General features: G+C 45.3%; 1 protein-coding gene across 3 annotated transcripts in view; it reads right to left on the bottom strand.

The window, feature by feature from the left end:
* The window catches only part of LOC121271979 (AP-3 complex subunit beta-2), a 204,079-nt gene extending 189,050 nt beyond the window's left edge, over positions 1–15,029 (bottom strand). For all 3 annotated transcript variants that reach the window (XM_041178247.1, XM_041178248.1, XM_041178249.1), the window contains exon 1: positions 14,922–15,029. In XM_041178247.1, the coding sequence (XP_041034181.1) occupies positions 14,922–15,028 (107 nt within the window). In that variant the 5' untranslated portion in view covers position 15,029. The remainder of the gene's footprint in view (positions 1–14,921) is intronic.
* Positions 15,030–15,249: the final 220 nt, after the last annotated feature.

Raw genomic sequence — 15,249 nt, 5'->3', positions numbered from 1 at the left:
GTTACTCACAGGGACTGCCCAGCTGCAAATCCTAAACACGCTACTAGTGGCTGGTCACATGTTGCTTTTCATCCTAGTTACCTTCCTATTTGCATATTCTATTAAAGTGATATCACAACACCCTTTGTGTGTTTCCTAATTTCATGCCTGAAAGGTCTGATTCTAATGTTTAGACTATGTCCCCTAGTCCTAGACTCTCCATCAGCAGCAAGTTTTGCTCCATGTACCCTGTTCCCTTTGAGTATCTTCAATCAAATGGCCCTAAATTCCAGGGAAGACAGCCCTAGTTTCATGTAATCTCCCCTTGTAATTTAACCCTTGGAGTCCAGGGGTAAAATTTTTAGCTCGGTGGGCGGGCAGGTGTGCCCACAACCCCCTCGAGCGTGAAATGACGAGGGTTGAATTCGGCTGAGCGCAGTCGGGCGGAAGTTCAGTCGGGCGCGTGCCAGAGTCGGCAATCGCTGACAATTAGAAGGCCTGTTAAGGCCAATAAGGAATCAATTAACTTCAATTTTTCGCTGTCCGTTCAACCTTACAGTTGGCAGGCAGGCAAAAAGGCCAAGCCGCCTTTGCATTTTTTTTGGAAACCTCATCCAAGGGTGGGATGAGGTTTCCAAAAGCAAATAAAAAAATAAAATAAAAGTTTTAACATTTAATTAATAACACGTCCCTGTTCATGTGACAGAGTCACATGAGGGGACATGTTTTATTACAGTTTTATTTTCTTTGCTTTTTTTTATATCTCTTCATCTCCCTGAGGCAGCTCCGTGCCTCAGGAGGTTTATGAAGTGTTCACTTGCACGCATGAATGAAGTTCGCACTTGTCCCGCTCGCCCTCCTCCTCCTCCCCCACACAGGCAGCGCTGGGCACTGCCCCTCGCGTTTCACACTGGGCAGACCTTAATTGGCACACCAGCGTGAAATCATGGTCCAGCCCCAATCACGGGCGGCGGTCAGCTTCCTGACCACTCCTGCCCAACATGGGCTAAATTTTGCCCCAGGTTTCACTCTGGTAAATCTATGCAGCATTCCCAATATATCCTTCATAAGGTGCTACACCTTAGGTGCTCACCCTAAGGTTCAGAACTACACACGGTAACTCCAGGCATGGTCTGACCAGGACTTCAAATAGCTGGAGCATGACATTCTACATGCTAACATATGAATTAAGAGCAGGAGTAGGCCATTCAGCCCCTCAAGCCTGCTCCTCTATAATAGCCCCTTGTATTCTAATCTTCTAGGTATAAAGACAAGCATTGAGCGGAGTCTGGAGTCTCATGTAGGACACACCAGTCTAGAGATGACAGGTTCATTTTCTTGATGGATATTAGCAAACCAGCTGGATGGTTTGAACTATTCACCTCTCCACATTAAAACTTTCCCTCAAGTTACTGGACTTGGTAAATCCAGCTTCACAAGATGCTGTTATTTGATTTGAATGTATGGTCCCTGTGTTAATGGTATGTTAATTATATTAGGATACACAGGAGAAGGGCACTGTTTATTTAAATACCTAGAGCATTTATAAAGAGAGGTTGCTGGGACACAGGGTTTAGTGGATACAAAGCAGGCATATGTAATGCTGTTTTCTGTAAATACACCTATTAATCGCGAGAAGTATTAGTGTTAAGTTTCATACTTCACCAACTGGCTTGGGATCAAATTTTTTTATTCATCCATGGGGGTGGGTATCGCTGGCTAGGCCAGCATTCATTGCCCATCCCTAAATGCCTTTGGAATGAGCAATAAATGCTGGCCTACCCAGTGACGCCAACATCCCATGAACGAATAAAAGAAAATTGATCCCAAGCCAGTTGGTGAAGTATGAAACTCAACACTAATACTTCTCTCGATTAACAGGTGTATTTACAGAATACAGCATTACATATGTCTGCTTCTTGTCTACTACTACCAATATCCCAGCAGTCTCTCTTTATAAATGCTCGGTATTCACACCTGGGTTACCAGTTTTGAACAATGTTGATCAATACATAAACCCCATTTCTGAAAAAGAAGATGGACATGTGATCTCAATGCTCATGTGTACTGAGCATGCATGTGAACTTTAACCTCTGGTGCGTTTGTTGGTAAAATGCTAAGATGAGAAGCAGAGTGTTCTTTGATTGTTGTGCACTTTCATTCCTCGCTTACCGAATGCTGGTAAATGTGAAATAAAAACGCACAAGTGAAATACATTTACTTGTATAGTGCCAGTATGCATAGAAAGTGTTATCTCTAAAATTAGCAGATGTGTTAAAGTAGTGCCATTGTGGATACGCTTGTAGCTAGTCCGCTGTTTCTAGCGGGTAACACTGGTTTAGAACTATAGCTATTACTCAACTAGAATTGTGCTCAAAAACAAGTTGTTAATAGGGGTATTCATTCTTTCATGGGAAGTGGGCGTCGCTGGCAAGGCCAGCATTTGTTACCCATCCCTAATTGCCCTTGAACTGAGTGGCTTAAGAGGTTATTTCAGACTGCAGTCAGGAGTCAACCACGTAGCTGTCACATGTAGGCCAGAACAGGTAAGGACGACAGATTTCCTTCCCTAAAGGACATTAGTGAACCAGGTGGTCACCATTACTGAGATTAGCTTTATATTCCATTTATATAAATTACATTTAAATTCCACCAGTTGCCATGGTGGGATTTGAACCCATGTCCCCAATCTCTTACTAGTCCACGTCCCAGCAGGTCTCTCTCTTTATAAATGCTCGGTATTTACACCTGGGTTATCAGTTTTGAACAATGTTGATCAATACATAAACCCCATTTCTGAAAAAGGAGATGGGCATGTGACCTCAATGCTCATGTGTACTGAGCATGCACGTGAACTTAAACCTTCTGGTGCGTTTGTTGGTAAAATGCTAAGATGGGAAGTGTTACCAATATGTCACCATTCCTACTGCATCTATTGCATTGCATGTCTGTCGTTGATTCTTTCAGTGTGATGGCTTACACAGAACTGTTCCATAAAGATATAGAAATAACTTATATTTTAAAATCAGCCAACCTTCAGCGGAAAATTTTGAAAGACAACAGCTCAGAATTATGTCATCCTTCCTGAAATATTGCGCTCGAAGGCAACACTTCTCCTTTTGGTGTCAAAGTGGTGACATGTTCCTTTTAAGAGAGCGGTTACCATGTTGATACAATAAAGATAAAAAGGATTTTACAAATCCTTGAGGCAAGACAGTGCCCAGGCTGCTAACCAATGCATCAGCCTGGACAAAATCACCCACATAGATTCTAGGGAGATATAATGGCTTTGTTATACCCAGTAAAGACATATTATATTCCTAACCGTCAAGATACAAACTCTTTGAAATTAGCCATTTTTAAAAAGAAAAGCCAATGTGCAAAGATGGCCACTGAAGGTCAGGTGACCTGGCTTGTGTATCCAAAACTGCTTCATTGTCTAACAGAGACCAAATGGCACATCCAAGGTGAAAAGGTGCAAACTAAACGTATCCTGAGATCATCGACAGACATTCCCAAATTGAACAGGTCCTTCTTGAAACGAAGAAGGTGAACGTCCTAAACCCCCTCAGGATGAGTGCCTTAAAACAATAAACCAGGGATGTAGCTAATCAAACTGAGACCACCACCATACTCGTGAGGAGTCATATGGTAAGGCAGCCGTGTTTGTCCCTTGGCAATCCTTAAAATGCTGACTGTGGCAGACAGGGCAGTAACATTAGCCTTAAGAACTGGATGATGTCACATCATAAGGTCTCTTGGGGGTCCACCATACACAGCAAACTGACCTCCTGAAACTACAATCAACCAACTTCATGAGCTGCAAAAAAAACTCCATCCCTTCAAGAGAAACCTGAAACGACTCTGGCATACAACTCTGGCTGCTGAATTCTCCTAAACTACCCTTCAGGGGTGAAGACATTTTCTCTATCAGGTCTGCAACATGTGTTTTTCAGAACAAGACAATCACGTGAGTTAGGAACTATTCTTTTGTTTGTAACCTGTAAAAGTGCACTATTCTCTTTAACTGTACTTTCCTTGTGTGCGTTTGTGTGTGTAAATGTGTGAGTGAATGTCGATGTGTTAGATTTCAGGGTGAGCGCAGATGTAAGCACATATATTTAAACCCATGAAAAAGCTTGCTGCTGGTTATTCAAATTGTCCACACACTCAGGGTTAAAAACCACACACACATCTTCCTCTCAATAACTTACTGATGACAGGCAGTTAGGAAGGGAACAGGGGTTTCTGCAGCTCTCTCAGCCTGTCTGTAAGAGCCCTGATTTGAATTCTTCCCATCCCCCCACCTGCTGGAAACTGGATTGACGTGAGAGGAAGTTAAAATTAAAGACAGTCACTTAACCCCTATGACTTCCCATTGTGTCCCAATCTTAATCTGTTCTTTTGAGAAGCCAAGTGGGTCACTGGCAGGAAGGAAGCAGGTCCTTTAACTATAGAGATCTGGCCCTGATCATACCATTGATCCTGGCTACAATGGTAATTGGAGGCTGAAGCAAGCGAAGCAGGAACGGCCTCCCCTTCCCCCACCCCAGGACAGTCCTGCCAGTAGCGGGACTGTAGGTCAGAAGAGGCCCAGCTGTTTGTGGGTTTTGTTATGGGCTATGAGGAAGCCTTGGGCCTCCCTCACTCTGGCTCCCTCCCCACGACTGCCCCCAAAGATCACCCCCACCATCCCCCACCCAATCACAGGCAGAACACAATATGAGAACTAGGAGCTGGGGTAAGTCATTCAGCCCATCCAGCCTACTCCACCATTCTATAGGATCATGGCTGATCTGATTAAGGCCTTAATTCCACTTTCATGCCTCCCTCCCCTAACCCTTGATTCCCCCGTCGATCAAAAATCTGTCTAACTCAGCCTTGAATAGATTCAATGACCCAGTCTCCACAGGTCTCTACAATAGAGAAATCCACAGATAACAATCTTCTGAAGAAACAAAATTCTCTTCATCTCCATCTTAAATGGGAGACTCTCTCATTCTAAAACTGTGTTCCCTTGTTCTAGACTTCTCCACGAGGGGAAACATCCTCTCAGCATCTACCCTTTCAAGTCCCCTCAGGATTTATATGTTTCAGACTCTCATTCTTCTAAACTCCAGTGAGCATAGGCCCAACCTGCTCTACCTTCCCTCATAAGATAGATTGAGCCCCTCACCTACTTCCGTGGAATTCACATTCCCTGGGATTTGGCCCAGTTCGAAAAGGACTTTGGCACTGTTAAGACCAGCTGGGCTTCCAAATGACCTGAGTTCAGCCTGAAACAGATGATTCACCCAGACTGGACCCACCAGCCTGTGCAAGTCCCCAACCTTAAAAGTCAGAGCCATAGACATATGTTTAAAATCCCAAAGACTGAAGTAAGTGAAGCTTAGTGGAGTACAGCCCAAAGTCTGGCTCCGGATTCGCCCACATTGAGAGTTTCTGAACTCAGCTATATCGTTACCATGATGGGCAGAAACCAAAGAAGAAAATGAGGGGACCGGGAACCTACTCCCCAATAACCCATCACCCACCAACCCCGAAGCTCTTCCATGTTCCTTAGCAGATTCGGACAGCTATGGGCCTGAAGAAAGATCTCCAGCTCATCACCTTGACTTGCTTTGCAGATCCCCAAAAGAGAGAATCAGTCATGGCCTACCAATCTCAGTCAAGCTTCAGGAGATATTTTCCAGATTCATGAGGTAACTCACCCTCTTACAAACTCATTTTTTATTTGTTCACAGGAATGTGGGCATCGCTGCCAAGGCCAACATTTATTGCCCATCCCTAGTTGCCCCTTGAGAAGGTGGTGGTGAGCTGCCTTCTTGAACCGCTGCAGTCCATGTGGTGTAGGTACACCCACAGTGCTGTTAGGGAGGGAGATCCAGGATTTTGACCCAGCGACAGTGAAGGAACAGTGATATATTTCCAAGTCAGGGCGGTGAGTGACTTGGAGGGGAACTTCCAAGTGGTGGTGTTCCCATGTATCTGCTGCCCTTGTCCTTCTAGGTGTTAGAAGTCACAGCTTTGTTGAAGGAGCCTTGGTGAGTTGCTGCAGTGCATCTTGTAGATGGTACACACTGCTGCTCCCGTGCGTCGCTCGTGGAGGGAGTGAATGTTTTAAGGTGGTGGATGGGGTGTTAATCAAGCAGGGCTGCTTTGGCCTGGATGGTGTCAAGTTTCTTGAGTGCTGTGGGAGCCGCACTCATCCAGGCAAATGGAGAGTATTCCATCTACAAGATGGTGTCTTGTAGATGGTGAACAGGCTTTGGGGAGTCAGGAGGTGAGTTACACATTGCAGGATTCCCAGCCTCTGACGTGCGCTTGTAGCCACAGTATTTATACGACTGGTTAGGTTCAGTTTCTGGTCAGTAGTCACCATGTGATATTAATAACTTTGGCACGGGGTGGGGGGGTTCTTATAGACTTGGAGTCTTTTTCTTTGTACAGCCTCCAGGCCCATCCTCACTTGTAACCCTCCCAAGAGTTGGTTGGCTTTCAGAATCTGCCATAACGTAGGTGGGAGATATTGTATTCAATTGTCTTGACTCTGCTCTCAATTCCCCTTTACAACTAACTGGCTCACCATGAGGGATGGTCAAAACCACTGTAGTATCTCCAGTAAAGCAACACCACATCCCCACGCTGTGTAGTTTTTGTTCCCTTGTTCGCGATCATGGGATTCAATGGGCGGCAAGGAAAAAAGTCGCTGTCCCACTGTAGACTTTAAATCTCTACAAACAAAGCCTCTCTTCAGAAATTGCAGTTTGCAATTTGCTGCAGAACAGGGACTGACTGTATAGGATTCAAGGTCCTGTTTCTATACCGAATACATCAACCATCAGAGTGGAGCATAGTTTCTGTTCCCTGCCACAACATGGATGTAACCCAAAAACAAAGTCACAAATGGCATCCTCTGTGACTGTCACGCAATCTTAACCCCTCACCCTCACCGTAAATTTAAATAAACCTTCACCTGCGATTGGAGCCAAAGCATTGCCAGCACAGGCTTCTCTTCCCACTCCCTGGCCATTACTCCCGGAGTTTCCCAAGTATCTCTGTGCAGCCGCCTCTCATTCTTATCCACATAACCATCCCTGGTATGTCCCGCAGATTTGGGGGCAGTTTCCACATGTTCAACACTGAGTTCTACCTCTCCACTACCTCTTACTCCCCGTGGGTTTCCATACGTCGTCACAATGTTCACCAGATAAACGTTGGGAAGACCCAGTTAATCATCACTGGCCCTTGTCTCACACACTGATTCCATCGCCCTCCTCGGCCATGGCTCTCAGGCTCAATCCAATCATCAGCCCTGAGCTGAGCTTCCCACTTACAGGCCTCATTGTCACAAAGACCGCCTACTTCCACATCCCCAACCCTGGCTCAGCCCAGTCACTGCTGAAACCATCATCCATGCCTTTGGCTCAACTATTCTGATCTCTTCCTGGCTGCCCTACACTCCTCTGCACTCCATAACTTCAGTTTATGCAACACTCTGCTCTCTATGTTCTATCTGCAGAAAATCCCACTCGCTTACCAACCTTTGCTGACCCTCATTGGACACATGAACGTACGAATTAGGAGCAGGAGTAGGCCATTCAGCCCCTTGAACCTGCTCCACCATTCAACAAGATTATGGTTGATCTGATTGTGGCCTCAACTGCACTCTCCTGCCTAACCCCAATACCCTTTGATTCCCTTCTTAGTGAAGAATCTATCTACCTCTACCTTAAAAATATTTAATGACCCAGCCTCCATCGCTCTCTGGAGAAGAGAGTTCCACAGACTCACGACCCTCTGAGAGAAAAAATTTCTCATCTCCATCTTAAATGGAAGACCCCTTATTTTTAAACGATGTCCCCTAGTTTTAGTCTCTCCCACAAGGGGAAACATCCTCTCAGCATCCACCCTGTCAAACCCCCTCAGGATCTTAGGTGTTTCAATGAGATCATCTCTCATTATTCTAAACTCCAATGGATACAGGCCCAGCCTGCCCAACCTTTCCTCATAGGTTAATCTCCTCATCCCAGGAATCAGTTGAGTGAACCTTGTCTAAATTGCTTTTAATGCAATTGTGTCCTTTCTTAAATAAGGGGACCAAAACTGTGCACATTACTCCAGATGTGGTCTTGCCAACACCCCGTACAACTATAGCAAAACATTCCTACTTGTATATTCCATTCCCCCTGCAATAAACACCAACATTTCATTCACCTTCCTAATCACTTGCTGCATCTGCATACCAACTTTTTGTTACTGATGTACCAGAACACCCAGATCCCTCTGTACCTCAGAGTTCTGCAGTCTCTCTCTAATTAGGTAATCTGCTTCTTTTCTATTCTTTCTGCCAAAGCGGACCCCCAACACCTCCCATGTAAAATTTGCATCACATGCTTAAAGATAATTGTGATCTAAATTCCCCACAGCCCCCACCCCCCACCACCCTACCCCACCCCCATCCCCATCCCCATCCCAACTCACCCCTCACCTCCCCATCTCTCACTGTCTCCAGACAAGTGATCCTCCCTCAATCTCTCCATTATTCTCACTGGTCTTTTGCACACTAGTCCACCGTGTCTCTCCTTTCACCACCCCCGGTCATTCCTTTAGTCACACTCGGAAATAACCTGCCCAAGCTCATCACCCTCCATGACCCTCTTTAAAATCCACCTTGGACAAGACATTCTTATTTGGCATGACAGTCATGGAATTCTACTGGCAGCAGCGTGTACCACCTACAGCAACAGGGGAGGTGATGGAGTAGTGGTACTGTCGCTGGACTAGTAATCCAGAGACCCAGGGTAATGCTCTGGGGACATGAGTTTGAATCCTACCATGGCAAATGGTGGAATTTGAATTCAATAAAAGTCTGGAATTTTAAAAAACTCTAATGATAACCATGAAACCATTGTTGTAAAAACCAATCTGGTTCACTAATGCCCTTTAGGGAAGAAAATCTGCTTTCCTTACCTGACCTACATGTGACTCCAGACCCACAGCAATGTGGTTGACTCTTAAATGTCCTTGGCAATTAGGGGTGGACAATAAATGCTGGCCTAGCTAGTGATGCCCATATCCCATGAATGAATAAAAAAAACCTCTCCTTAGACAGCACCTTCCTCTACCACCTGGAAGAACAAGGGCAGCAGGTAAATGGGAACATCACCACTTGCAAGTTCCCCTCCAAGTTACTCACCATCCTGACTTGGAAATATATCACTGTTCCTTCACTGTCACTGGAACTCCCTCCCCAACAGTGTTGTTGTGTACCCATACCATGTAGACTCAAGGGCAATTAGGGATGGGCAAGAAATGCTGGCCTAGCCAGCAATGCCCACATCTCATTAAAGAATTTTTTAAAAATTAAGTCAGGTTATATCTCTGTCAAGTGCCTCAAGACAATTTTTCTACTTTAAAAATGAAATTTTAAAATTATTTTTATTGTATTATTTTTATTACAGAATATAAAAGTAGGAATGTTTAGCTACAGTTGTACAGGATGTTGATAAGACCACATCTGTAGTGGTCACTACAGCTGGGGGTCTCTCTATTAAAATAAATCAGCAGCTGCCTAGACTGATGGTTGGTAGTAACTAGGCATCATGGCATTTGTATGGAGCTGACAGATAGTTAGAATAGGTAGGGTTAATAGGTAGGGACTAGTGTAATGAAGTCTGCAAGATTAGTAAAATAGAGAAATTAATGGGAGTTTAAAGTAGATAAATCTCCTGGACCTGATGATATATGTTCCAGAAGGAGGTGGCTGCAGAGATAGTGGATACATTGGCGATCATCTTTCAAAATTCTTTAGACTCTGGAATGGTTCCTGCAGATTGAAAAGTGGCAAATGTCACCCCACTATTTAAGGAAGGAGGGAGAGAGAAAACCGGGAACAACTGACCTATCAGCCTGACATCAGTAGTAGGGAAAATGCTAGAATCTATAATAAAGGATGTGATAACAGGATACTCAGAAAATAACGGTGGGATTGGGCAGAGTCCCCATGGATTTATGGAAGGGAAATCATGTTTAACAAACCAGTTGGAGTTTTTTGTGGATGTAACTAGCAGACCAGGTAGAGGTGATGGTGTAGTGGTATTGTCACTGGACTGATAATCTAGAGACCCAGGGTAACACTCCAGGGACCCATGTTCAAATCCCACCCTGGTGGATGGTAGAATTTGAATTTAATAAAAATCTGGAATTAAAAGTCTGATGATGACCATGAAATCATTGTTGTAAAAACCCAAAAGACTAATGTCCTTTAGGGAAGGAAATATTAAATGGGATATTAAATCCTTGTCTGGCCTACATGTGACTCCAGACCCACAGCAATGTGGTTGGCACTTAAATGCCCTCTGAACAAGGACAATTAGGGATGAGCAACAAATGCTGGCCTAGCCAGTGATGCCCACATCCCATGAACAAATAAAAAAAAAGTGGTATATTTAGATTTTCAGAAAGCTTTTAATAAGGTCCCACACAAGAGGATATTACATGGGATTATATATTGGGGTATTGGTTAACGGAGAGAAAACAGAGTCATTTTGGTTACTTTCAAGTTGTCAGGCTGTGACTGGTGGGGTACTGCAAGGATTAGTACTCAGCCCCAGCTATTCACAATCTATCGCAATAATTTGGCTACAGGGATTAAATGTAATATTTCCCAGTTTGCAGATGACACAAAGCCAGGTGGATGTGTGAGTTGTGAGGAGGATGCAAAGATGTTTCAAAGGGGATTTGGACGGGCTGAGCGTGTGGGCAAGAATTTGGCAGATGGAATACAATGTAGAGAAATGTGAGGTTATCCACTTTCGTAGGAAAAACAGAAATACAGAGTATATCTTAAAGGGTGAGAGGTTGGGAAGTGTTGAGCTTGAAATGGGCTTGGGTATCCTTGTTCACGAGTCACTGAAAGCTAATATATACGTTTACTGGATGACTAACAGGAACGGGCAGGTTGTCTTATGAGGATAGGCTGGGCAGGCTAGGCTTGTATCCACTGGAGTTTAGAAGAGTAAGAGGCGACTTAATTGAAATCTTTAAGCTCCTGAGGGGTCTTGACAGGGTGGATGTGGAGAGGATGTTTCCTCTTGTGGGAGAATCTAGAACTAGGGGGCACTGCTTAAAAATAAGGGGTCACTCATTTAAGACAAAGATGAGAAGAAATTTATTTCTCTCAGAGGATTGTGAGTCTTTGGAACTCTTTTCCTCAAAAGGTGGTGGAAGCAGAGTCTTTGAATATTTTTAAGGCAGAGCTAGATAGATTCTTGACTAACAAGGGGGTGAAAGGTTATCAGGGGTAGGCAGGAATGTGGGGTTGAGGTTACATTCAGATCAGCCATGATCTTATTGAATAACGGAGCAGGCTCGAGGGGCCGAGTGGCCTACTCCTGCTCCTAATTTCCTAACTTGTATTAAGAAGGAAATTGGTATGTTGACCTTTATTACAAGAGGATTTGCATTTGTATGGGAGTAAAGATATCTTACTGCAATTATATAGACCCCTGGTGAGACCACACCTGGAGTATGGTGTGCAATTTTGGTCTCCTTACCTAATGAAGGATATATTTGCCAAAGAGGGAGTGCAACCAAGGTTCACCAGACTGATTCCTGGATGGAGGGATTGTCCTATGAGGAAAAATTAAATAGACTGGGTCTTTATTCTTTGGAGTTTAAAAGAATGAGAGGTGACCTCATTCAAGCATACTGTCAAGGAGATATAACATTCTCATAATGCTATTGGAATTTATTGTAAACTAGATTAATAGTGGGATGTGTGTATGTGTGTCTGTGTGTGTGTGAGAGAGATTTCATTGAATCAGAAGCAGCTAGTCTGGGTGCTTTCATCTAAGAATAGAGGCTAAGTTTGAAATGTTAGTTAGATAAACATGGGGAAGTTTAGAAATATGAATGTCAAGGGAACATTTGCATTTTGAAATTAACCAGACTAGATTGTTTTCAAAAGAGGGGTGAAATGTGTCACCTAACTAGGTGAGGTTTAGAAACAGTGCGTTTATTTTTCCCAAAGATTACTGGTAAAATTTAGTGCCACGAAAGGATTTTATTATCAGGGATATAAAGTCCAAAGACACAGTGAAACAATGGGTATCTGCATTCAAACAGGAAGATATGTATAAAGAAGGAGCAAGGGCTGTGTGTGAGGGAAGGCATTTTTAAGATCTTACAAGTATGAAAAGCCTTCAGCATTTATGCCTCGAGCTGCTGACTTCAAAGGACTGAAGTTAAGAAAACTCACTTGGATGTCGACTTGTTCAGGGTATCATCTTTCTTTACCTGGGTCTTTTAAAATCTGTGTCTTACCGTTGCTTTAACGAAAGTGTAACTGGGAGTTAGATTGAGTAGGAGATTTAGAAGTTATCATAGTAGCAATTTGTAGATCTATGTATGTATTTAAAATCATTTCTCCTATTAATAAATGTTCAACCTAGTTTTATAAAAACCTATAAGACTTGGGCCAGAATTTCTACCTCATTGGGCAGGCACGTGCCCGACCCGAACAAGTGTAAAATAATGCACGATGACATTGGGTGATATTTTGGTCAGCGGGCGTGTGGGAGTCAGCAGAGCGCCCGCCAACAATTAACAGGCCTATTAAGGCCATTAAAGGTCCCAATTAAATGTAATTTCTCGCTGCCCATCCAACCTCACGGTTGATGGACAGGCGGAAAGGCCAAGTGGCCTTTGCACTTTTTAGGAAATGTCATCCACGGGCGGGATGAGGTTTCCAAAAGCAATTAAAAATAAAAATGTTAACATTTCATTAATATCATGTCCCTGCTCATGTGACAGAGTCACACGAGAGGGACGTGTTTTTTAAACATTCTACAATTCTTTATTTTTCATTTTCAAAGCTCTTCATCTCTGTGCCTTCAAAGCTCTGTGCCTCAGGGAGCTTTACCTGCACGCACCTGCGCAAGTGAATGAACCTGTGTTTTCACCCTGCTCCCCACCTCCCCTCATACACACACACACACACACACACACACACACACACAGGCAGCGCTGAGCGCTGAAGCATGCATTTCACTCCGGGCAGGCCTTAGTTGGCCACCATCATGAAATCACAGTCAGGGCCCAATCGTGGGCAAAATTCTGCCCTTGGCGCTCTTATTACCACTGAATTCAAGGCACACGTCTCGAAATTTATATAAATGGAAAATTAGTTGCGACAGTTGTTTCAAGTTTCCCTCTGGGATTTGGACAGCTCGGCGTTCATGTCATAACACAAACAAAATTCTAACAGGGCTCAACATGGGGAGATGCAGGAAGGGTGTTTCCCTTGTCTGGGGGCTCTAGAACCAGGACACAGACTCAGAATAAAGGCCATTTAGGACTGCGATGAGACTTCACTCTGGTGGTGGCGAATTTTGGAATTCTCAGCCCCAGGGGGCTGTGGAGGCTCAGTCATTGAGTATGTCCAAGACTGAGATCGATAGGTTTCTACATATTAAAAACATCAAGGGATACAGGGATAGTGCAGGGAAATGGTGTTGAAGACGATCAGCCATGATCTCATTGAATGGTAGAGCAGGCCAAAGGGCTGAATGGCCTACTCCTGCTCCTGTTTCTTATATTCTTATGTTCTTATGGGCTCACAAAAAGTTTATCCAGTGAGTAACTGAGCAACTTCAGTTATTAACTGAGTAATATGAGCTTGCTTTGTGCTGGGAGTGGGCAGGTCATCATTGACCTCAGCACCTCTCAGTCAAGGAGGCAAAGCTCTGACAGATTTCCCGTTCTAAGGACTGAATCCAGATCAGTTCTGGTCTTATTGAATGGCGGAGCAGGCTCAAAGGGCTGAATGGCCTACCCCCCTGCTCCTTAGTCTTAGGTTCCTGCCTAATAGCTGATATAGGAAAAGGACTAGTCTTGGGTGCGATGATGCCCATGGTTGACGAACACTCCCTGTCGAGGTGGACAGAATGGGTACCTGTGCCAGGAACAGGTACAGTGCCCAGAGTCTGCGCAGGCTGCAACTGATGATGGAGGGAGGAGGGGGTACCATTGATGTGAAACTGGGTGCTGATCAGTGTACGCAGGGGGCACGTATGGAAGTGTTTACATGAACGGAGATTACAGATGCAAGTGCTGAGGGAATAGGAACATGTATTTAATCCGGTGCCATTGCAACACTCAACAAACAAGAGCCAGCTGCTGTATAACGCTACACCAAGCGCTATGTGCAGGAAATGGCACCCAGCCAAGTAGCAGACAGCAGAAGTAAGTGATCATTTGCAGGACGGTGGGTCCCTCCCAGCTCACTGACCTTCAGGTCCGGTTAGCCTGCTGATCCTGCACCATCTCCCTCAATCCTTACGATTACAAGGCTCATAGAATCCCAGACCTCAGGCCCAGTTTAACTGGGGAATCTTCAGCTGCCAGGGCTCATCCTCCTGTCACCCCCCCCCCACACACACACACACCCAGGGCGTCCGATACACACCCCTCACCCACCCCCCAACCTCCTCCTCCCCCCTCCTCCCCACCCCACCCCAGCACCCCTTCAGCATCCTCGCTCTCCCCCCTCTGCCTGGCTGTCTGAGCGGTACAGTCACGATTCACAGCCACCATCTCTTAACCTCGCCATAGTCCCTTCCTTGAGCCTTATTCTCTCTCTCTCTCTCTCTCTGTCTCTCTCCAATTCGCTCCCCTAACCCTTCCCCCCCCCCCACCCCCCCCCCTGCAGCCCCCTGGGGAGGGGAGAATCTGTGGGCTACCGTGAATTCCCTTCCAGCATTGCAATTTAAAATCTGCATTTTATCCGCATGCATTGAGGATAAAGCCTCCTGCAAGCCCCAGAGTCTCAGCAACCCTCAACCATCCACCCAGCCCCCAGCCCCCAATCTTAATTCCCATTGATAGTTTCATTCTAAAATTGTGGGGAGGGGGTTTTTTTTTGGGGGGGGGGTAGTTACCTTTTGTAGTCGCTGGAGAAGATGCCTCCGCTGGCCGGGTCGTGTCCGTACTCAGGGTCCCCCAGGGAGGAGCCCCTGTCCTCGTTGTAAGCGGGTCCCGAGGACATGGTGCTGAAGAGAGAGCAGATTAGCGCAGAGCCCGGGGATCGGGGGTGGGGGGGGGGGGAGGAGCCTGTTCAAGGGGCGGAGCCTGCTCACAGCTGCAGCCCGCCCCTGACGTCAGAGAGAGGGGGAGAGAGGAGAGAGGGTGATATCACCCCGTCACGTGGGGCGGTGGAGGAGCGTGTGGGCGGGGACAGAACCTTGTGTAACAAGCCAAGCGAATGTT

Source organism: Carcharodon carcharias, chromosome 32 (genome assembly GCF_017639515.1).
Source record: "Carcharodon carcharias isolate sCarCar2 chromosome 32, sCarCar2.pri, whole genome shotgun sequence".
In the NCBI taxonomy this organism is placed as follows: domain Eukaryota; kingdom Metazoa; phylum Chordata; class Chondrichthyes; order Lamniformes; family Lamnidae; genus Carcharodon; species Carcharodon carcharias.
This window is presented reverse-complemented; position numbering and strand designations above follow the sequence as displayed.